The 24598-nt window shown below is 45.2% G+C and overlaps 2 protein-coding genes across 14 annotated transcripts in view; one reads left to right on the forward strand and one right to left on the reverse strand.

The window, feature by feature from the left end:
* Nucleotides 1-2924: 2924 nt before the first annotated feature.
* On the reverse strand, nucleotides 2925-9177 carry BNIP3 (BCL2 interacting protein 3). Its single transcript, XM_084526320.1, has 6 exons — nucleotides 9022-9177; nucleotides 8421-8604; nucleotides 7507-7591; nucleotides 5876-5982; nucleotides 5622-5771; nucleotides 2925-3906 (listed from the first exon to the last, which is right to left on the reverse strand). The coding sequence occupies exons 1-6, from the start codon at nucleotides 9056-9058 to the stop codon at nucleotides 3855-3857; spliced, it is 615 nt and encodes a 204-aa protein (XP_084382446.1). The 5' UTR covers nucleotides 9059-9177; the 3' UTR covers nucleotides 2925-3854.
* Nucleotides 9178-13141: 3964 nt separating this feature from the next.
* Nucleotides 13142-24598, forward strand: part of JAKMIP3 (Janus kinase and microtubule interacting protein 3) — an 82352-nt gene continuing 70895 nt past the window's right edge. For 7 of the 13 annotated variants that reach the window (XM_084525859.1, XM_084525853.1, XM_084525855.1 and 4 more), the window contains exon 1: nucleotides 20150-20238. The gene's annotated coding sequence lies outside the window, so the exon portion shown is untranslated. Of the gene's footprint in view, nucleotides 13352-13499; nucleotides 13699-20141; nucleotides 20239-20278; nucleotides 20445-24598 lie in introns of those variants that run through there. The other 6 variants (XM_084525865.1, XM_084525860.1, XM_084525866.1 and 3 more) reach the window with 6 other exon arrangements.

Raw genomic sequence — 24598 nt, forward strand, 5'->3', positions numbered from 1 at the left:
GAATTTCCATTTTTGAATGGTCATACTTCTAACCCAACTTCTAACTCAAAGCTGTCTGTTTGTATTCAGTGAATATCTTAGTGCTCTCTATTTTTATCTATTTTTTCAGCTTCAGCAAATGTAAGTGGAAAATGAGTAAAAAGAGAAAGGATATAATGAAATCTATTATATAAAACATGATTTTCTTGTACCTATTTCAATTAAATAGCTTTTAATGATTCATTAATTTTTTTATCATCTAATTCTACCTAAAAAAACTAATTTATTGTCAGTTTGGTAAATTACTGGTTGTTCACATATTTGCTTAAAATCACCTTTGATTTCTCTTACCAGTTTAAGAGCACTGTATTGCTGGTGCACATACCCTGAACAGTTAATTTCCCTGACATAGGGTGTCTCGTAGGTGATCTCTGACCCAAGCAGTGGGATTATTGCGGTGGATGTGGGGTGGTCCCGCGTGGAGCCAGGAGCTGCACTCGATGACCCCTCTGGGTCCCTTCCAGCCCAGTGAATGCCTCAGCCCTGCTGTGGGGGGGCTGTGGCTTGTGCTGCCAGCCTCAAGGGCAGAGGGGAGGCTTTCTCCTGTGGTTGCTTTCCCCTTATTTTGCGTCCCTCATAGTTCCTTTAGTCCAAAGCAGGCTGTTGCTGGAGTCCTGGGGCTGCGCTTGGTGCACGACCCACCTGGATCCCTGTGGAGGAGCCCTGGGAGCTGCTGGGGGTCCTTGGCCCCATGTCGCAGTCAGACAACAACGTGGTACGGGGGTTTGAAGCTTTGGAAGCAAAAAAGGTAAGAACAGACTTTTATTTAATTTCTTCTTCAATAGGGAAAGCGTATTGCTTAACAGAGATGGGGATAGCTTCACCTGTCCTTACCTTTGAAGGCATTAAGGGCTGCATGTGTCTTATCACAAGAGCTTTCGCAATACCCTGTTGTTCTAGGAAGCTCTGTCTCTAGGCTCAAGAGTTAGAGGAACTGTTTCTATCCAACTTTTAACCAGAGGTTTGTGTTTAGTACCCTGTCCAGAGGCATCATCTAGAAATGGGCATGCAAGGACTTCCCCGTGCAGCAAAGAGCCCTGGGGAGAGGAGGCCGAGGGGAGCAGCTCTTCTGGGCCGTGTCCCTGCCTGGAGGCAGAAATCAGGTTGGTTAATCAAGTGTAGTCCTGGCTGTCTGGAAAAATGGAGTCCCTGGTGCTGAACACACAGTACTTCAACACTGCTTGTTTACCCCATTCCACCTGCTGGAGCTGACGGAACCAGGACCCGCTCAGGGCCGCTGTGACACCGAGCACTTGTTTGTAACAGTGCTGTAACACTGAGCACGTGTTTGTAACACCCAGCACGTGTTTGTAACGCTGCTGTAACACCAAGCTCGGCTGCCTCATGCCGCAGCAATGCACAAAGCGTTGGCTCAGAGGCTGTGGAAGAGGAGCGAAGCACCGCTCGCAAGGTGCTGGTAGAGATACACGTGCGAGTGGCATGGTTGAAAGGCACCAAACAGTTTATCATTTTATTCCTTTAAACTGTGAAAAAAAAAATACATCAGAAATGAAAATGTAACAAAAAAGCGAGGGCAGCTAGGCGTGCACCTGGGTGTGTTTGCAGAGGCAAGGACTGCATTGCCACTCGGTCTCTGATACCTTTGCTTTTAGCATTTAGGTTCCAACAGCAGATTAAAGATTTCCAACTACTGCAAGAACACCAACTTACGTGGCTACTTTGCAATATCTTTGCAGGGTGGCAGTTCTTTTCCTGCCGCTACAGGATTTCTTTGGTTCTGTGGTTAAAAAAAGAAAAATGAAGCAATACTTAGTTCCCTTATTCACAATGCGTGCTTTCATACCATTGCATTTTGCAATGTACAATAGGAGTATTTAAGTGTTATTCTAGTGCAGTTTCTGTAAATCTTGCTGTTTAAAATAGCAGTAGTTGCCATAGAATGTAAACACGGCGCTTCCAGTGCAGCGTATCTTCACATTCAGTGAAAACAGGAACTATTCAATACGAATAACAAATTGTAAGAACCCTGCTTACATAAAACGTGAATGTGTACAGATGCTGGAGCTTGCAGGACACCCCATGCACCTGCTGTAATTTAAAAGATGTCTTTATGGGTGTAAGGTGCTAAGTATTCATGATGAAACTTCTACTTAAAAGGATTTTTAATACTATTATATCAGAATTTATTTTTCAAAGGGGGAAGAAGCAGTTCATCTCATGATCATTCCAATATCAGTGTTTTTATAACTATTTTGAAAGAACACTGAGCTTCAACTCAAACTGTAATCAGTTAAAAGGCTCCAACTTCACAAGGCGTATCATTCAGAAATTAAAAATGTAATAATTCCTTTTTTTATTGCACAGACACTTAAAAACCAACCACCACCACCACCAGATACTGGCTGTCCTACAAGGGGTATGTGATTAAATTCCTGCAAGTGAGAATTTCCAGTGGCCTCAGCAGGATTACTCCATGGAAAATGTAGTACGTGTCTCTCCTGGATTGGGGCCCACGGGATTAGGGCACTGCTTGTTTGTACAGCAGCAATCTAGTCCCACACCTCCGGTGACATCATTTGGTGACAGGACATGGGCTCAGCACCGTGCTGCAAGGTGCTCAGCAGCAGGACTCCAAGCACAAAAGAAAGCACTGCTAAATAAGAGCAAAAACAAAGTAGAAAGTAAATTTATTTTTAAACGATGATAGTACAAAGCAGAACCCATACTTGCAAGTTCAGTGTTTGTTTTCTGAGTGACTTCTAATGACAGCTTACTCCTATTCAAATTTAAGAATCAAAATTTTCTGTAGAAACTCCTTACCCATTTGTCAGTTATGCAAATAAATTATGAAATGGCCTCATTTAAGACAGAGCCTTGTCAAGCACTTCAAACAATTAGAGAAAAATAAATGAGAAAACTCAATCTATGAGGAACCTTTTTATTTAAATATACAAAACATAATTTGGCAAACATTTATTCTCATTAAATAAGATAAAATTACTGAAAAGGCATTCAATTAGTACAAACAAATAAGCAAGCAAACCTTTCTTTAAATCTATACAAGGATAAAGCAAATAGAAGATGCAAATTTATTTTACAGATAAAAAGACTGAGAAGCAATAGGCTGCAAGAAGATACAGCAAAAAGAACTTCTATTAATTGGGGAGTTAAATATATGCCTTTATAGAAGAAACTATTTATTAGGCACTAAGGTCCAAATTTTAGTTCAGCCTTTTGCGTATCACACCCTGAATGAGTAAATATTGAAGGAAGCTTTACCAATACACTAATTTATTCCAGCTGACAGTCTCTCACATTTCACATCTCACACAAAAGTGAAAGAGAGCTAAGCAAAATCTAAGGAAGGAAGGAACAGCTTCAAGTGAGGTAAAAAGCTTTTTCTGAATTCCTGTATATGATACATAAGGCCACACATTGTTTCGGGCTAATCCCTTATTGTCATGATTACAGTAGCAGTGACAACCATTCACATCTATGAGATATAAAGAAACAGCACTTTAATATTGCAGTGGTGATTCAGCTAGATACTCAACTAAAGCTAAGATTTTGTTTTTAAACATCAAATTGTTTTAGTTTTCAGAGATACTTCACTACAAAGCAATGCAGCAGATGTTAGAGCACGATTTGGATGCATTATGAATTGCTCCAGAATATTATGTATGATACTTCAGCTTTAGTGTCTCCTCCCACTCCTACTGAACTAGGACCACAACATTTACAGAACAAGGACACGCTGATCGTGTAGTCATTGCTAGCGTGGATGTTTCTGCTGTTCACCTCCCCTATTCCCTGATGAACACTTCCTTTGCTTTGAAATCACATTTCAGGTGCCTTCAAAATGTACTGCTTGAAGCTGTGGTCGTAAGGCGTCTTCCAATGTAAATCCTGAGATCAAGAACACACAGCCAGTAAGCGTTTGATTTCAGCTCAAGAGGAATGTACAGCATGTAGGTTTTTTTTTTCTTTTAAATCAGACTACTAGGTATACAAATTACAGCGGGGCAGTAGTGCCAGTTTTAATTAAGAGGGCAAATCAAGTGTCTACTATAGAACTTGGTCTTCAGTTGCTGGTACCTTTCTGCATACCCATGTCTAATAACGCTCCCAAAATTCTAAGTCTGAATAAGTCTCTGTGTAAGCTGTTCAGTTTCAGGAATGTAAGAGGCAGAGATAAGCACACGGTTAACAAGAACGCTGCTTCAGGAGCTTTCAGAAGTCGGATATTTTTATCATGTTTTTTTCTTTTGTTATCTTTAATTTTCCTACTCATTAAATACATCTGACATTTGTTAACTGCTCACGTTATGGTCATCTTCATATACTCTTCAGCATTTCTCCAGTCACTATTTCCTAACTTGGTAAACATTTACAGCTGCCCTACATCAGGTCTTTTATTCATTTACTTTTTGCAGCTTAAAGAAATCAATATTTTGAGTTTAATGATTTTCGTGTTATTACACTAAGCGCTTTATGAAGATGTGACTTTTTGTCACTCCTTACTGACCTGGAATGTTGTAATTTCCAGCAGCGGTGGAAATAACAGGAAAGCGTTTACATTGCAAAACTTGCAATTACTTTGGAAGGAAAATTTCAGTATGCTTTTGTTCCATCTCACAGTTACTCATTTTAATTTTGGAAGGAGTTGTATTAGTTTCATGTTATTTTTACGCTATTATGTGGCTGAATGTGAATTTTGTACAGGACAGATGAAGGCCCAGATTATCTTCAAAGTTATGCATACTGCAGAGACCACAGTCTGTCTTTCCAGTTACTGGAGCTGTCATAGTCCTCTCCTTCCCCCCCACTCTCAACTTCTGTAGTTTTTATTTTTGATAAGGGTTCAGGATTTACACAAGGTACTGAGAAGAAAAAGAACAGGACTGGAGGTAATTGGAGGCTCCTTGGAGGACAGCTGTCACCTCAGAACTTGTTTGACCTCTCCCCTAAGCCCTCTCATGTGGCACATTGCACTCAAAAAGCAGAGGTCAGATGTGCCTGGAGTCCCAGCATTCTTTGTTGATACAGGAATCTGCCATGCCTAGGTAAAGGCAAACTCTGCTCCTGACAAAAAGGCATTTAATCTCTTCCCTTTAGTCTGTGTCCTGTGGCTATTTTTATAGAATCTCATCTAATCCCTTAATCATCTGGAAAACAAACAAACAAACACACACTAAAACAAAAGCTTAAACAACAACTCCTGCTTTGTTTGCTATCCCGTCCCCAGAGGTGTGGAATTTTAAAATATATTAAATAATCATTTTTCCTTCACAAATAGCATTGAGGTTATGGACCAATTACCTCCAATGGAATGGAGTATTATGTATGTATAGTAAGATTTCACACACACAATTGCAGTGTCCCTTAATTCTTTCAAAAATACTCAGCTAGTAAGAAAAAAGATAATTTGATAGATTCAGCAATACCACAAACAAGTAGGAAACATTCCTGAATAACTAATTGTCTAAGAGATGAGCAATAATAGACTCTTCTCCACAGAAGGACAACAAAGATGGAACTGGGAGTCAGAATTAGGCCTCAGAGAAAAATGTGTAAAAAAAAAAAAAAAAAAAAAAAGCCTTTTTTTTAAATAATAAACTTACCCTAGTCCAATAGCAAGCAAATGAGAAAGAAGCAGAGATGGAAGGAAAACCTTCAAAAATTCTGCTGAGAATATGCCCCCTTTCTTCATTACACTGGTGTTTCTCATGCTGAGAGTGGCTGTGCGCCTGGGATGTTTGAACAGGAATTCCCTAATTTTGAGGAAGAAAATACAACCAGAACATGAAGGTGTACATGTTTGTGTTTATGGCAGAAGCAGTACCAGAGTTCCTCCAGAAACATCGAGAGCACTCACTTGGGTGGGATGTTCTCTGGCCTGCTGGACCAATCCCATATCCAATCTGCATTTTTCTTCAGGAGCCTTTCTACTTCTTTCCTCCTTTCCAGAAAGTCTTCTTCAGACTAAAACAAAGAGCCATTATCAAACCATACACATGACTACGATGGGTAGAAAGTCCTGCAAAACAAATCTTCTGTTCTGCATCTAAAACCATACACGAGACCACCCTTGCAGCTCAAATCTCTCAGCTCTTTGCATATCACTTGTATCCTTTGCATATCACTTGATATCACTTGTATTGAACTATTTAGATCCTAGATAGGGGCACGGAGGGGAATCTGTCCTCACAGCAGGATGCAAATGCAAAAGGTCATATCCCTGCCTCATATTTGCTTACGTAAAGACTGCCCTGGAAATAAAGTGCCAAAGCCTTGTATTGCATCCTTACATGAAGGCTGAAAGTTACCCACATTCACACATCTGAATGACACTGGGCAGAATAAACTGCTAAAGTCTGTCTGCATTCAAAACTGGATGAATGTCATACTTACCTGAAGATCCTTATTCATGCTAATACAAGCTAAGTGAAACTAATTCAGTCTAGTAAAGCTACCTGGCTTTTGGGCCAGCATTAGGAACACAGGTGAAGTAAGCCCAGGTTTATCTGCACACATCTGTGCAGAAAAAAAAAAAAAAAAAAGAAAAAGAAAAAAAAAAGAATGGCTTTGTTCTCAGTAAATTACAGTGTACATGCTGAATGAGAATACAATTTCTTGCTTATTGCACATGCATTGAATAGAGCCAACAGATTGTGATAAAAATAGTATCTGATCATAGAGTTTAAATAGCTACACACACACACAACTGTGGAATGGAAATAAAGTTGTCCAGGCAACTATGTCTGATGTTTTTTCTAACTTTTGATGAAAAAACAATTTGATCTCAAAATCCAAGTAATCACCTTTAAACATATGAAGGGTTTTCTGGAAATGTAACATAAAAACAATTAATTCAAGGTAACGTATTCATTAACCTCAAGCAGGTAATCCACTGAGCTAGATTCCTGTAGGAGTTGTAGAGCTGGTGAGAAGAGTTTCAGATAAAGCGAGAGGCTGTGGGACCACACACTCCTTATGTAATTTTGAACTGATTAAACCTGTTGGTAACACCTGGGTTGTCCAGCTTGGAGAAGAGAAGGCCAAGAGGCAACCCCCTTGCTCTCTGCAACTTCCCGAGGAGGGGAAGCGCAGAGCCAGGTACTGGTCTCCCTCCCTGATCTCCAATGACAGGAATGGCACAAAGCTGCACCAGGGGAGGCTCAGACTGGACACCATAAAAAAAAATATTTACTGTGAGGGCAGTCAAACACCGGAACAGGATTCCTAGCAGTGTTTGAGAACCCAGATGTCTTTAGAGACAGAGTAGGGCACCTTAATCCTTTTGAAAAACTCTCAGGTTACATATTTAAAAAAAAAAAAATCAATGCAAATCAGGTACTTACTAAAAGCCTGATTCTGAGAAGATTATTTTAAGATACTGAGCTACTGAAGTCTCTGCACAAGAGGTGAAGCAGCTGATTTCCCAATACTGGTTTCCAAACAGTGACAGTAACAAATCCTTCCTCCAAAGGAAAATGAGATTTTTACCTGAAAGCTATTTTTTTCTCCACTGCTGTGACTCTCTATTTCCAAAGCTCTATGACTGTCTTGAGGTGTCTGGGAACGAGGAGGGCTTGATAAAAGAGAAACACAAATACAAAATAGTTCATTAAATTTTTTATGACGTTGTTTATGGGATGACTAACAAGCTAGTGAATGAAGCTTGTAAGCACAGCTGTCCTGAAGAGCTACGGTGCCCTGACCATAACCTAAGAGATTAATCTGCCAATGGGTGATATAATCCAGCCACCTCACTCAATTAATCTTTGATTTCCTAACAATCTGACAAAGAGCCTGCTGCACAGAGTTGTTTTTCAGCAGCGTGGAGACACGCCCATAAGGCTGTATGATTTGGCCCATGTTGCTTACTAAATAACGATAGGCAGCAAGCTATTCCTAGACGTACACTTTGGTTTGAATTCAACTAGCCAGATGAGACTAGGAGGTTCTGCACCCTACTGCCTATTTTAAGGCCTTTTAGTTAAATAAACTTTAGGCTGCAGACTTTGTAACCCAGCAAAATCAAATACATGAAATAACAAAACTGACCAAGTGCCTCAGATTTCTTTATTATTATTATTATTATACTCCTAGAAATCTTTGTACTTTGTAAACTAGATATAGGACTTCTTTATTTTAAAGAGACTGCCTGAGAACTCCTAATTAATGCACCCATCACAAAACACACTGTTTTTTTACCACCCCACTCTGAGGTTTCTGTTTGGGCAGCAGTGCACTGCTTGCACGGGGTCTGACCCTTCAGCATGACAGCAGCACCCTGCTCTACAGGGCTTTCCTCACCAGAACAGGACTGTTGCCTGTACTCGAGCAGCACACCCATGGGAATATTGCGCATAAAGAAGGCGAGTTTCACGTTGCTTCCAACAAAGCGTGGTGTTTACCTGTCACAATGCGAACTTTCTCTCGAGCTGCTCCGTCCCGACTCGTGCTGGGCATCCAGCAGGATTTTCTCCATGTCGCCGTTGTGGATGGAGATGGAGGCCGGCACTTGTTCGTGGCTGGTCGGCGTGGAGCCGCTCCCGTTGCCGTTCCCATTGCTGCTGAAGTGGAGCTCTACCCAGGAACCTGCTTGGTGTCATTGGGAACAGAAAGCGGAATAAACCTGATGGTTTTGTACAAAAGGCAGGTGGGCAGGGGCTGCTGACCCCCAGCCCGACCTTACAGCGGGACGCACACCCACGGCTCTGCCCATACCCACGACGAAATGCCAACCCAGAGCCTCGGGGAGCTGGGGGCGAGCTGCCCAGCACAGGGTGCCTCCTGCAGCCCTTGGACCCTCCATTTCAGGGCACGGCATAAACAATCCCTGCCGTTCAACACAGCTGGAGGCCGAAGGGGACGGCCTGCGGGGCCTGGCAGCCGCCTTGTGCCGGGCTGGGAGCGCTGCCCGGGGCTGGGCAACAGCGGCCCGGGGGGCAGGGAGAAGGGGAAGGGAGCAGGGGAGAGGGGAAGGGGAGGCCCGCCCGGTGCCCTCGGCCTTACCCTGCAGGTTGTCCTCCTGCGGGCTGTGCCGGGACATGGCGGCCCCGCTCTGCTCTGCTCTGCCCGGCCCGCGGGCACGGCGCTGACGGCAGCCGCCGGCCCGGCCTCCTCGGGCCGCCCCCGGCAGGCGGGGCCCGGCCGGGCTCGGTGCTGCTCCCGTCAGGAGCTGGGGGGGAACGGCTCAGAGCCGGAGCTCAATAAAAGCCTGCAGCGGCTGGGGAAGCCGTGTCTGTGTCTCTGTGTGTCTCTGTGTGTGTTTGTGTCCCCGCAGCGGGTGCCCAGGGCGTTGTTTTGGGTCCCTCAGCTGGCCCAGCGTGGAGGATGAAGGAGGAAAGTGGCTGGGGCAGCGCTCTGCCTGCTGCCACACGGACAGATTTCATTAAGAGATGGCTATGGACACTATTAGGGACACTGCGGTGTGTGGAGCAGCTTTTCTCGTAGCTCCTTGTGGAGGGGACAGCGATGCCACCTGGAACAACGCCAGAATTGGGAAAACGTCGCAAAACGTTTCCCAAGGAGGGGTCGCTAGGTTTAACCTCTGGGTGCACACTGCTGAGTTTACAGTACAGGATCGGTGTCCTCTTTGGCACACAGAAGCGGTCTGAATTAAAATAAAATTAAAGTACACTAAGAGAGGAAATGTCATAAATTGGTGGGTAAGGTATCATTTACACAGTAAACACTGAAGTGCTAAAATTAACCTTTGGGAAAGGATACATTTTTTTCTGTCAACAATTGTCTGACTTTGAAAACTGATTCTGCCAACCATGGGTCAGAGTCAGCTCTGGCTTTGGTGGTCTAAGTAGATGGGAAAAGGATTTGGGAAAAATTTTGGTGCCATGGGTGTCATGCCAGGTGTGCCAGGTGTAACAACATCAGCACTTCCAGCAAGGCAGCGGCGCCTAAAACCCCGTGGTGGTGCTCAGGATGCTGGATAGGCACCCCAGGCACCCTGCCAGGTGCTGGGCACAGCAGGGACACCCTGGTTCTGCTGTCCGCCCCATTCTGATGTACCCGGGTGCCCTGGGTGCCCGGTGACATTGCACTGCCATGGGGCAGGACACTGGCTGCCACCACCCATCCTTGCTCCCCGGCTCAGGGCTGCGCTGACAGCCAGCACCGACGTGTACCCACACACAAAGCAGCCCCGAGGCTCCCTTTCTCTTCGTCCTGTTCCCTCTTGGTTGACCTCCGCTTCAGGAAATCAATTTACTAGAAGTCTTTCCTGCTCTAAGGCTGGTATGAAATGGGGTCGAGCAAATATCACAGTGTGGCTGCAGCAGCTGACCTCTAGGATCTTTTATTAGCAGCCGGATGAGTGTGCTTGTTTTCCTATAGACCTTTATGGTAAATGATTTTTGGTTGTTGCCAGAAAAGCACTCTGCTGCGATCACAGAAAATTGCAAATTATATAGGACGAAATCTTTCAAAGGCTATCGATTTGTTAAGCTACGATCCTCTTTCAGGTTGGAACCCACTTTAATGTTGTTTAGCTGCACATCAAGAGAACAATCCTGCATTGATCATTTCCTCCGAACGCAGAGGCACGGCCCTCCGCCTCCACTGGCTAAGGAACGCAGCACTTCGGGTAGCTGTGAGGTCCCACGTGCTGCCCAGACACCTTTCACCTTGCCTTTAGCTTTAAGCCCGTGTTTTTGTACCGACCCTGCAGCTCGCAGCGGTTTTGAGGGACAGTTATTTTAGGCCTTCCGCAAGAACTGTTTGTAAACCCGAAGTGATTATTACCTTAAAGTACTACAAAAATGGACACAAATGGACTGATTAGAGTTGCCTTGGTTTCTTACTGCTATAAACCAAGGTAATACCCACCAAGTTTCTACGGGCTATGGCGTGAGGCGTGCTGTCAGCTAAGGACCGACGTGGGGGACAGGCCCAGGCCCCCGCAGACGGGGACCCCACACATTCCGCAGTCCCCTGCCTGCCCGCTGCCTGCATGGTGCCCTCGCCTGCACCCAGCACCGCTCCTCAAAGCCGCCTGCACCCCGAGGACGGTGCCTTTTCCTCCCTCTTCTTCCCTGCCCGTGGTGGCTCAGTCATTAACCTGCTCGGCTGCCGCTGGAGGTGAGATCCGGGTGTGCATTTCATGCTGCACGCCCCTCGGAGCGGCGTTGATCATTAACTACCGAGCTGTTCTGAGATCCTCATTGCAGAGCCGTTTGTGCTTATCCAGGCCGCTGGTGTGAGGAGACCCAGTGGATGCACACAGCCTCTTGGTACGGCCTCTTTACGTCTGGGATTTGAAAACCAAAGCAAACACAACGTGGTGAACTTAACGATCCGATTTCATATACAGCCTCAGGAAGGAGAGGAATTAGGAGCTAGGTCTGTACACGATAATCATATCGATTTAACCAAATATTTTTCTAGAGTGATATAAATGGGGAGAGTCTTATGTCGACCCCCTTAGACTGGTTTAGATTAGCTCGGGAGCAGACAATTCAAGCCCAAGTGCTGGGCACAGCCTGCAGGGTGCAGCTGGGACACAGAAGTCCCCTTTTGCACAATTTTCTTAGGTTTTAAAAAGTGTTTGTGATACAGGGTAGAGGACAGGGGCAATGAGATACCCTTACAGGTGGAATAAAACCAAAACTTGGGTGCAGAAGAGCCTGAGTCTTCTATTTGGGCCAATCTTGTTACTTTTTTTTCTAAGATTTGATTTCTTCAATTTTAATTTATAAGCATACAACACTATTTCTTGCATATTCTTCTCCCTTTTCTATGCATCATTTCTTACTCACAGCAGTTTCTGATGGCCCAGTGACCCAAATCTGGTCACTGGGATTGTTCATTCCTCATAGTGTCACCCGCTGCCTTGGCACCCTGGAGAGGTGCAGGAAGCACAACCCACTGACTGCATGTAGGACTGAACTGGTTTCAGATACTTGGATGTTCTTCTGCTAAGCCTTGGAAATTGCTTTCTCTTTTCTCACTTCTAACAGGTGCACACTGACCTGGGCTCAACATCGGAAGTGCAGAAAGCCTGCCTGAGAGGTGTGTGCCAAGGGGCTCTCAGGGCTGAAAGAGGCAGAAACCAGAGAGTTAAAAACAAAAACCAGACTGTTGGATTGCTTTTCAGGCTCTAAAATGTTGGAAACCCTGACCACTTCTAGAGTGAATCAGAAAGTGAAGCATAACAAATCATTCAGCTCTTCTTTTACTTGCTAACTTTGGATTTTTAAAGATCATTGATGTGTTTGTTCAGCTTGGTGAAGCAGCATGCAGTGGGGTGCTTTGGACAAGCCTGTAGTGGGTACAGCTGAGGAAATGGAAACTGCCAAAAGAATGCTTTTCCCTAGCACTTGTCAGCTGAAAAACAAAACCCGATTGTTTGGGCGATGCAAACTAACATGGCCTCTTGCTTTCCATCACCAGCACTGCTCCCAGTGTTACTCGTTTTACTCACAGGCTCCCACAAACTGTTGCAGTTCAGCTCTAAACGCAGACGCCTGTTTTATTTGCCCAGGGGCGGAGCAGCCCAGTTTGCCCAGCTCTGTGGTGCTGGGAGGGCTGCAGCAAGGTGGCCTTTCCCGTCTGCAGGGCTTTACTTCTCACATCAGATTTTACCAGAGCTTGCAAAGCCACCTGCCTTCTTTCCTCTGTGCTGCCATTTCCCCACGGCTCCAGAGCTCGGCCCTGCTCCGTGATGGTTCCCAGACAAAATCGGGGCCCCGTTGCCTGGCCCCGCACCTGCATGCGCGAGGGTTGCGGTGCAGCACCGTGCTGCGGGGGAGCAGGCAGCCTGCTCGCTATTTTTAGCCCCGCATACCCTGCAGATCTCCTCTGCCCTTCTCAGTAACTCGGCTCCTGCTTCAGGAGGAGCTCAGTTCGGATGCAGATGGTGCCGGATGCAAACCCTAATAACTCAGCTGCAGACGCGATTCCTCGCAGCAGCGCCGCGGAGCGAGAGGACCTCGGAGGGGAGCTGGGCCCATGCCAACACGCTCGGCTTGGCTTTCCAAAAGGGAGGGCTGGCTGCTGGGGAGCCGGTGCGGTGACGGTGACGTGCCCGCGCTGCGCTGCGCGCTGCAGTGGCACCGCAATGGCTGCGGGCTGCCGCCGGTGCCGCGCGGTGAGCTCATCCCGCGCAGCGCAGCGCCCAGTGCAGCGCCCAGCACATCGCCCAGCACAGCGCCCAGCACATCGCCCAACGCATCAATCAGTGCATCACCCAACGCATCACTCAGCACATCACCCAGCGCATCACTCATTGCATCGCCCAGCGCATCACCCGGCACGCAGCACGCACCCGCCGCCAGCCGCGGCCTCCCCTGCTGCGCTGCGCTGACTCTTCGCTGGGGGTGTGTACATGGTGAGCAGATTTTACTGTCTGGTTGGTCCTTCTGCTTCTTCCTTCTTTTTTTTTTTTTTTTTCTTCCCTTCCCTGTCCTCTAAATGCTCCCCTGGACTGATTGATGAATCATTTCTCATCTGATTCCGCTGTTCAGAGGACACAGACGGAAAATATAAGCTTATGCAGCAGGGATGGATTATTTTTTTTTTAGCCTTTTGCAGCGTGAATCGTAAAAAATCCTTTTAAATCTGTCTGCTAGGAACAGCCTACAGGTTTTAAAATGAAGTGTGCTGCACACAAGGAATGGTACTGCCCTCAGGTAAAGCAGACAAGCAGTGTGTGTCATGATGGAGCGTGCCTGTAAGGTTAGTTCTGTGTATGTTTATGCCTCTCTATGTATCTGTTAAATATATATATGTTATATGTGAAGCATCTACTACCTATGGGGTTTGTATAGCCCATTTTCAAATGTAATATTTTGCATCCTATGGTTTTGCCCTCCCCCCCCTTCCCTCCCCTCCTCCCTTAATACCTAGTTTCTGTTTGCTGTGGTTAATAAACGTAGCTCTGATTTGTAACAGCTTTGCCGTAGGAAGCTAGCAAACCCATCGAGGATAATGTCTCTGCATTTCCTTGGTTAAGTGGGCTGTACCTTCCTGCTACAGTTATTTATCAGGATCTTCGTAGTCTCCATCATATGTGATTGAGTTGAAACACCAGGGCCTGTAATTGTAGGTAAACCTCCTCTGCAGCTCTGAACGTTGGTATTTCAGGGTGGTACAAGTTGTGATGAATTGCTGTAAGAAAGTAATCTGCTTTCCATGTTCACTAAATAATTCATTTGGATATATCCCATTTTCTGAACTGTACATAATGCATATACTGCATATCTTGGGAACTGCTTCCTATTCAGCACTGTTTAACCTGTTAAATTAAAAAATGAAGCACTTTTTTTCCCCCACCTGCTTGCTCCCTCGCAACATTAAAAAAAAAAACATCATTTTTTCAAAACATTCATTTTTTCATCAAAAAACATCATTCATCTCACCAAGATTTCTTTTCCTTTTGAGCAATGTAGCCATGCCTCTACTAAAACTGCTTAAAATGCAGGCAGAAATTTTAGAACAAATACACTGAAGTCAGATTGACTTTTGCCCATTATTTCTCACACCGTGATACTTTCAGAGAAGTGTGCACCACAAAATAATAATTTGCTGGCAGGAGCCATTCCCTGCTTTCAGTCTAGGCTCTCGGCCCTCAGCTGACGTGCAGCATTTTTAACCAACTGCCTGTTCTGCATTCCCTCTTCTCTGTAGATGTAAGTGCACAGTATGCTCAGTATGCTCAGAAATTGAATGTTTGGTATAGGAGCTTTCTTAATACTGTACTTTTGCAGTGGACTTTGAGTTTATTTTGTGCCTGCTCTTGTCAGCTTTCTGACTGGTAACGGCTTGTTCTTCACCTGGAAATATCAGACGGGTGGAAGGTCTGGATTCTGCAGCGCTGGGGGAGGAGGCAAATTAAACTGGTCAAGGGGTACGAGCGCCTTGACTAGAGGAAGGTGCATTTGTCATGGGGGTCCTGGTACAAAGTATAGCACCCCAATTAAGGTGACTGTCGAGAATGTGCCTAAGGCCTATGGATTACCTCGAAAAACATTAGTCTTGGTTATATTTGTGGAAGTGTGTGCCTATAAAGCCTTTCCTTCTGATATGCCCTGCAAGTGATGGTTGTCAACACCTCCTACTTTGTGAGGCTTCAAGCAGTTTCCAACTGTGCTGTCAATTTATACGGAGAATAAAACTGCTTCACTTTTCTTCCAAATGCATCTCTGAAATATTACTTTTTATTGCAGATGACTCAAATTCAAAACCCTGTCAGAAAATGAACGCTGGCAAGTGAAGGCCTCTAAGTAATGATCATTTTTATAACGCTTTCTTTTAAACTGTCTTCTAAGCTTTTTACCTTACCCAGTGCAGCTCTTCATGTATAATCAGCATCAGAGGTTCAGCTGAAAGGGAACAATAAAACAAAAGCAGGTTCTAAAAACTCTACATAAATCACTTGGCTGGGATGTAGAATTTGAGCACAGCGATTGCACCCGGCTGCCCTGGCTGAGAGGCTCTGACAGGGCTGGGCAGCCTGCAGACAGGTAACAGCGTTTCTAATTACATAGGTTATAGTAAACACAGCTGAATATTAGCCGATACTTCAGACTTTGAAATTAACTCATTCTTTTAATCCTGTCTTTGTCTCTTCACAACCAGCCAATAGCACTTCATGCTAAGGGAAAAGGGGAGCTCACTTGTCCCTAGAGCAGCAAGCGTTGGCTATTGTTGGTGGTAAAACTCTACACAAATTCTATCGGGGTCTCAAATGGAAAGAAAATTCCCTGGTTTTCCTTTGTCTCTTACAGGCAGGTCCTCTGTAGTCAAATAGACCCTGAGATCTGCAAGATCTCAGGAATTTAATACAGTTCTGCAGAAATTATTCTCAGGGAGAATGACATCCTTGTCACTTTTCAAAAACTTGTCAGTTCTGTACAAATCTGCGGCTCGTTGTGTCCAGGAGCACATGAGGAGGGATCTGCAGGCCCGTGGTGACCCTGGGCGAAGAGGCAGGACCCTGGTGTCGGCGAGACACCGCTCAGGGGGGCTTGAGGAAATGTCTGCAGGACACAACTCGTCTCCTGAAGCACACTGCGAGCCGCGGGCATGGCATGTTGGCTTCTCTAGGCCAAAGGGACAGCTTGTGCTGCTTTTTGAGCTCTTCTGCCCATGCTGAGGTCATTTAACCTTGACAAGGTCATGTGCAAATGGGGCCCTTATTCTTCTCTGGGCTCAGGACCCGGCGTTAGCTGCAGAGCAACTGTTGGCTGTGCAAGGCTGCTGCGGAGCGAGCACTGCTCGGACCAGACATCATCTGTGGCAGTCCTGGCTCCTCTACTTCAAATCGTTGGTACAGCTGTCATTCATTCAACATGGGCTTTTGATATCAAAAAGGCTTCTCCTCTTTTTGCTGACTGCTCGGTTTTGTCTTGCGTGTCCCTTAGGTGCATGACAGGTGTGTCCCCTGGCAGCGGACAGCACGAGGGAGCTCCAGAGGGCACCTCCTGTATTTTACTGGGATGTAAATCTGAAACAAGTTCTGCATTAATGGTGCTTAATTAAAAAGAAACTGCACACGGAAGGCCTGGTTCTGATGGCACTGAGTCAGTGTCAGAAATCCAGCTGACTTCCAGGGACTCAGGACGTGCCCAGAGGGAGAACTGTGCAAAGCATCTGAGCTGTCTGAAGGTTTAAGATTTGCACTTTTAATAGGACTCTGTCACTAAAATACCCACAGCTTTACTTAAAATCTTTTGTTAGGTTTCACGTTTTAAGTAATTTTACATTAAGACTATTGTTTGGTTCATTCCATACCGGATTCGTTGTCTGGTTGCCTCCATAGCAAATGAACTCTAGCCACGGTTTATGATAGGGCTGTGTCCAGTTAGGATGACACCAGCGCTTCCAAGGCAAACCTCCTGACGATACCCACTTGCACTTCGTTTTGCATTGTGTATGGTGTCAGCATCCACAGTCTGGATCCTCTTTGGGTAAAACTAAATCTGAAGGTGTTCTCCAACCCCTAACTGGTGCTCACAGCAGTATAACATTACAGTTTGAAGCTCCCCCAGAACTCGGATAGCGCAAATGCCAGACCTTCAGCACCAACCCTTTTCCTTCAGCACACATTACACTGCCCGCTGGTGCAGACAGAGCCAAGGCTGTCTGCAAGAAGCACCAGCTGCCACTCGGTCAGTAACTTCTCAGAAGGACAACAGCTCGAATTATACCTCAGAAAAGTGACATATTATTTTGTGGGATTACGTAGGCATTGTGCTTGAGCATCTCTAATGACGACTGGGTAAGGTAATGAGGAACAGCATCTTTCCAGTTCACGATAATGAACTGCAGGTAGTGTGGAAGGCTTCCCTAGGATCCTCCTAATGTGAAGGGGACCCTGATGTTTGGGTAGGACATTTCCAGTCAGAGAATCTCTGCATTTATTTTATTATTGCTGCTAGAGTTGAAGTCATCCCCTATAGGAACAGAAAGTTTGAACATGTAATGGAGGCTGTGAACCTAATGTAAATATATATGAACAAAAAGGCTTTGTTTAAGGGACTCAGAGTCCAAGGCTGTGCGATGCATGACTGAGATCTCTGCTCACTGGGAGCACAGGTGCCCACAGCACACATTAGGTTTTTTTCCTATTTATAAGAATACTGATATTTAAAGGTCATGTGTCCACTTCCATCTAATCCTGAGCAAGACAGAGGTTTCCAGACTTCTCAGATATTAATGACAGATAGCAGAGAAACCAATGTAAATGTAATTAATATGCAAATAGGAATTTCCATCCCAATCAAAGAGAGCAATGTTCACCACAACGTATGGCTGCAGCACCACAGAACTGACCAGAGGAGTCAGTCATTAATGTTGTATCTTAAATACCATGTGGAGAACATTTAATGTGCTGTTCTGAACATTACTGAGCAGCTTTACAATGTGATTATTTTTTCCCCCCTTTGGAAGGGCTTTTCAAGATGCTAAATGGGGAAAAAAAAATAAAAATCTATTTTTTTCCTTCTTCTGTGTATGTACCTCTGGAAGTTTATGATACCACGTCAGAATAACTGAACATTTTCCAAATGGGCTTGTGCCGCTTAGGCAGGGCAAAGTGAATTTAACTAAATCAGATCATGAGGTAATTTCATAAGAAGCAGATTCATGATTATACGGGGAACTGTAAATGTAATATTTCCTCCATTAGAAATGATTGATTTCAATAAGTCACATAGGCTCCAGCTTTAGGGAGCTTGACAGATACGTGCAAGGCGGCAAACTCCTGCAGCCGTAGCGTTGGGGCCTGTGGGTTTGTGCCAGGTGCTGCTGAAAGGGCACCGATGGCCTCGGGCCCCAATTCCTGGGGTGGGCGCTGCCACTCCGAGCCCCCCAGTGCTGTGCAATGTTAGTTTGGTGTAACCCTGCACCTCATTCTGTTTGCTTCTCATTATATCGGTGTTGCAAGGGATATAAAATTGATCCCACAAAGGTACAGAAGCGGGCAGCCACCGTGCCCAAGCAGAGGCTGAACCTGCCCGAGCCCCACACCAGCCTGGTAGACAGCTCCTGCCTGTGACCTGCCACAGCCTGGCCCAGAGCCCCTCCTGGGCTTCTGGCTGGCACGGGTCACTCAGGGCATGATTTTATGGTATGGCAAAGCCCTGTTGTGGCAGAGCTGCCTGGATTTGCTTTGGTCATGGTCAGGCATGGGCACCACTCGTCCCAGTGGTGTTGTGCTCAAGGTTGCCCGTGTTTGATGCTGTGGTAACTTGCATGGTGCTCTGCCTTGCACCGTGCAGGTGGCTCCACAGACAGAGAGCCCACCCTCAAAGAGACGGGGAAAGGAACAACAACAACACCAACCTGAATTGGCTTTCCTAACGAGGGCTGTGTCAGGGCAGGTAACAGAAGTGTGCATCCCTCCGGCACGCAGCACCCATCACGCAGCAGAGCTGTGCTGTCGTTTTGCAGGAAAAACCCGAAACTATTGAGAAGAGAAAATGTGAAGTTAATGTTTTCCTTAAGGAACAACAAGACAAAAGGTTCTGAGTTCTAGAAATGAGGAAAATTGTGTAATGCATGATATATTCAGTTTTGTTTTCTCTGATTTGAAGGCAACAATTTGTAACCACGTACATGACACATAAAATAATGAAGTTATAAACTACTGCTAATCCTGCAACTTACGAACATTAACACAAGTGAAATATTTTAAAATTAAGACATCTTTCAGTACATCACAGCAATTAATTAAGCAATCCTTTTGACCCATTCTGTCATAGAAAATAAAGCTTGAATATTAACAGCTTACAAGTTTTTATATATGAGCCTACATAAACCAGAGCACTAAATTGACCCATTTTTTATTTTTATGGCTTAAAGATGTCTTCTCTAGCATTTCTTCTAAAAATGGAACAGTCGCTTCCATAATGTTGGCTTTTTATAGATACAGGGTTCATTCTTGCATGTGACATTTTCTTACTCTATCTGAAAATAAATTTCAGCGAGGGAAGCTCATGAGCATCTTGAAAGCATACTAGAGATCCAGTATAACCATGAAAGCACAGATTTTTCTTTGCCTCAAAGGCAAAATTTCAGATTTTCATGGACAGAGGAAAAAAATCCCTAAACGTAGCTGGTAGAGTTACGGTGTGCAATGAGAGGGACAGTAGTTTTTAGTCACAGCCTTTGTCACTTTGGAGAATTGCAGTGATATGCATGCCATGATGTGATACCTGGGTTGTGAACTGGTTCGGAGACAGGAGCTGACAAGCACTGAGTGTTTGGTCCATAGCAGTAAATATCCTTGGTGATTTATGGAGATTTTGTTGGCAAAATAAACTGGTTAATCACAATGCACCATTTCATTATTTTCTAATACCACGACTCCTTCTTGCATGCTAGGTAAGGCCAAATTATCCCAACTATTTCTTGGAAATGCTTTTTATGTTGGATAGGAAGTTTGCTTCCATATTGTTTGCATCCAGAGCAAAGTCAGAGGAAGCTACAAGAAGGACAAGACCAGTGTTGCCAGATTTCTGCACTTTGCTGGCTCCCAGGCTTGCACTGGAAATCTCATTACACCTAGCTCTCCTTAGGATGCGTTCAAGCTCAGCAGGAGCCAAAGGCTGGCTGCTCACAGGTGCCCCTGATGAGACGCAGTAATCACTCATTAAGTAAAAATGTAGTGAGGAAGCAAAGAGCCCAGCAAACGGGAAGTATCACAGGTGTGCAGGATGGGAAGGAGAGGAGTGCTGGGGATGCATTGGAGCCGTCCTGCAAGGTGTGAGTGTGGTAAGGGCGTCCCAATGAGTGCCTGGTGTGAGCAGCTGGTGCTGGGCTCCTGCCCTCCTGGGGCAGAGTCAGTGCTGCTGGCAGCTCGGGAGAGCTGGGACTCCATGGTCTGGTTGGGAAGTCTGGATTTTGCTGGGGAGGAGGAAACTACAGGAGCTACTCTTTTGTGTTTCCACTCCATTGCCACCATCTACAGCACTAGAGAGGTGTGTGCGGCAGGAAATGGGGCAGGCTTTGGTACAGGGGCCTTGTAGTAGGGCTTGGTTTTGCTGTGCAGTGTCTCTAGCAGGCTCTTAGGAGGAGCGTCACGAGTGGGGGTGAAATGATCTTCACAGCCCATGGTGCTCTCCCTTCTCTAGATCAGAACTGATGCCAGCTGGGCGTTTTCTGTTTGTGCAGAGTTCACGGGGAAGAAAAAGATGCAAACAGTTCCTTTCACCAGCTGAAGCTGGAAGGCTGAGATGCTCAGCAGGAGCAGCTTTCAGCAGCACTGAATGCTGATGGAAAACGTGAAATGGCTTCCAACAAGCAGGGTGTTTGCTCGCTGGCATTGGCCTGTTTATTTTTACTGTCAAGGGGTGGGCATCTGTAGCAGAACTAAATTAGTTGTCCTTCTGACCACGGTAACTCTGCTTTCCATCCCTCTGCTCTGATGCTGTCAGAAGTGTTTGGGTGTGTTTTACTGTGAGGGCAGTAACAGGTATGTGAGGGGGAAAAATGTTGCTGATTAACTTGGGGGGAGGTGAACAAACACGAAACTAAAGAAAAATAGGTGCTTCTGCTAAAAATATTACTGTCACTTAAAAATAAGTCACTCAGCAGCTGCATTTGACACTGCAGACATGAATATTTTTCCTTCTGCTTGTATTTCCATGTCAATCAACAAAGTGTGACATCAAGTAGTGTTAGTCAGCTTGGGAGTAGATGTACCTCCTGGGAAGGGATGTCGGCACAGAGACAGATGTACATGCAGATCTCCAAATCACGAGTGAAAGATAAGGAGTAAGAAATGCAAGGATTTCTTAGAACAACAGCTGTATCTCTGGAACAGTTTGATGGCATGACTGTACACCAGCACCAAATGAAAGCAGGTAATTCAGCTGCTAATAAAAACTGTGAGACACTTTGCTCCTGCCTCCAGCCAGCCCTTGGGTGTTGTAGCTCGCAACTGGCTGCACCGAGCACAGCACCCACCTGTGGGACACAGGAGTAATTAAAGAATGAATTCTGAGCAAAGCCACTGGGTATTTGAAAACGTAGACTGGGACCTGCTGCTAGGCACTGAGGTGTAGAGGTAGCCCTGAGGCACAACTGCCAGGGTGCCGGGGGAGATCTTGCCCCTTGACCTTCTTGTGAACGTGGTTTGAATGCTTGGAGAGTGTGCAAAGGAGTTTGGTGTTGGGTATGGCTTGTCCGTTTCGGATTGCTGTGGCTGGTTTAAGTAATGCCATACTGAAAAACAATTCTTTTATATAGGTATGGACACACATGAGCTTCATATAGAGTTTAGATAGAGTGTGAGCTCTAGGAAAAGAGAAGTCAAATGGTACAAAAGAAAAACTTTTTTTCCTATAAAGATTTTTTTGCCCACTATGTTCTGCACTATATGCCCAAAATGTTCTGTCTCGTTAACAGCAATAATTACTATTTTGCACAAAGGACCTAGATATATGCTTGTCTGATATAAATCTACTCCTTACAAGTAGGAAAACAGATGGCAAATAGGCAACAGACCACTTCCCCACATGAGCACTTAGGGAACAGTAGGTGATAACGTGCAAAAGCCTGGATGCTATTTTAAAAAAGGCAACTTTAGTTTATCAGTGACTTTTCATTAAACTTAGCTTTGGTTCACCAGCTCAGGGTTGTGAACAAGAACATAATTTCATGGGTGCTTAACTCATATTAATGTGACTCATCCATTTCAAGTAACAAAAGTGCAAGCTTGGGTCTCTGAAGCTTTCTCAGAGTTCCAAGCTCCAGTCTGACTCATTTTGAGTCAAATTTTGAGGCATTATTTCATGTTATGTCCAGGTAAAAATCAGTCATTTACTACAGCAAAATCTTGGACATCAGTCACTCAGGTGGGATTAGTAGCAATTATTTGTTATAAACATTTATTTTTTTTATTACTTTCATACAGAAGTTCAAATCAATTTTCTTCCACAATTCAAAAAAGTTCTAGGCCATTATTTTTGGAAAATGTTTTGTGGAGTAAATCTTAAGAGCCTCACGTTAGACTGCTTTTGAGAAGTATGTGATTGTCTTAATTGGTGACTCACTCACAAGGAGAGGACTGAAAAGGAGCATCTAGAGTCAAAGCTGGTTGAAAATACCACGTTTGGCAGGCTTGCAGCACCTCTTCATAAGTTTAATGTGGATTCTGAAATCTTTGTTAAACTCTGGGACATGGTAGTTTTGTTGTTGTTTAGTTTGTTGGTTTTTTTTTTTCAACCATGTCTACTTAAAGACAAAATATGGAAATTTATCTTCAGCATTTGCTGCTAAGTCATCAGAGAAGATAAAGGACAAAGAGGAACAAAATTTGCAGGTCTCTTTGTCAGTAGCAGGGAAGAAAATTCCCGCATCCTAGTTCGGTCAAAGCTTTCCTCCCCTCCTGTCTCATCTTGCTGGAGCTGTCCAGGGCAGGGAGAGGTCTTCTCCTTGTCCTGCTCAGTTTTTAGGTAATATTTTATTTCATTTTACTTTGCTTTTTAAAGTTCAAATTGCATGTAAACTGTTCAGAGCTTCCCGGGGTTGGTCCTGCCCTTGAGGCTGTCGCTGGCAGCAGGAGGATGGCGGTGGGTCCGGCTGGGCTGGGACTGTGCTGGAGGCAGGCTGCGTCTTGCCCAGTGTCCTCTGAGGTTCTGTGTCTCCGTAAAGAGAGCCTACATTAACAGAAAAGGGAAAAAATGGCTTTGTTTGTATGCTGAACTGAAACATCTCAAATGGGTTTTTCCTGTTCCTTCTTTCTCCCTTTAAGTTCCACCCAAACAAAATAAAAACTTATCGCTTGACATTCCTCCTGGAAGAAAATGTTTAAAACCAGGGCTTTTAAACTCTTGTTTTTAATTAAACTTAAGCAACTCTAAAACAAGTTTTAGTTTCATTTTTACATCATAATTGCAATTTTATCTTAATATTTTGACTAAAAGGATTGAGAAATAAACCCAGCATAACAATTCTCCCACCTGCCAATTTCATCACAGAACCCCTGTGCTCCAGACATTGCCTTTTGCCCACAGTCCTTGAGCTCTCCACGTAAATATAATTCACCAGATAATCTACAGCAAAGTCACTGCCCTTCTGTGTTTTGCTTTGCTTTTATAAAAAGGGCACGTGTGTGTGCAAAATGAGTGTGAGAGGGCAGGGGTGCGGCTGCAGCCCGCTGTGCCTCGAGGGAGGCTCCCCAGGCTGTGGAGGAAAGCTGCCTCTAAACGCAGCCAGCCAGGGAGATGATCCCACAGGTGGCCTGGGCACACCTTGCCCAGCCCCTGCGAGCCAGCTGGGACCTGCTGCCCCATACGAGCCTGCAGAGCGGGCGGCACGGGCAGCTGCTGCTTCCCTGGCACAGGTACCGTGGCTTGGGGAGCTCGTGGGGAGCCAGGAACAGCAATTCTCCCCGGATTCCAGGCACTGATGCTTGTGTCCTCAGAGGCCCTGGATAAAACCTGTTTTCTTTATCCTTTGATATGTACACATGCAAAAAAAAAAAAAAAATGCCAAGCAGTGTGGGTCAAACCAAAATTAGGTTCCTTGGTTTTGTTTTTTCTCCTTAACACATGCTATGAAGAAAAGCAGGCAGGGAGGAAGGGTGAGACGAGGCAGAGACAAAGTTTGATCAAAGGAAATGTCTCTCTAGCTCACACCAAGATCTTTTATTTCCACCTGGAGCATGTAACAAAAGCAAAGCAGTGGCAGTCGGGAGGCAGACTATGCACAGAGCCAAGGAGGAAGAAACAGAGGTGTCACAGCCCTTCCCTGGCCCTCTCCACCTGCACAACGGGGCGTTGCTGTAGGTAGCAGATCTTTATGGGGGCCCTGGGGGTCCTCTGCCTGCCAGCGGGGTGCGCAGGGAGCTCAGGAGCTCCCCAGGGGCTGCAGCTCGTGCTATTTTAAATTGTGGTTTTATGGCACTTCAGGCAAATATTGACTATTCTTTTCTAATTCACCTTGCAGCCTACCATGTGCCACAGAAATTTTATTTCTGTTTTCTTACCAATTCACCCATTTAATCCATTCTAAAACTCTCAGCTATATGTCCTTTTTTCCTTGTTTCACGCCAGTGCCTTTATCAGCCCCAGGGCTGGTGTCTCTGCATGCTGTCAGACCCACAGACGTCGGGCAGTGGGAGATGTGC

The sequence above is a fragment of the Aythya ferina genome, assembly GCF_964211825.1.
Source record: "Aythya ferina genome assembly, chromosome: 7".
NCBI lineage: Eukaryota > Metazoa > Chordata > Aves > Anseriformes > Anatidae > Aythya > Aythya ferina.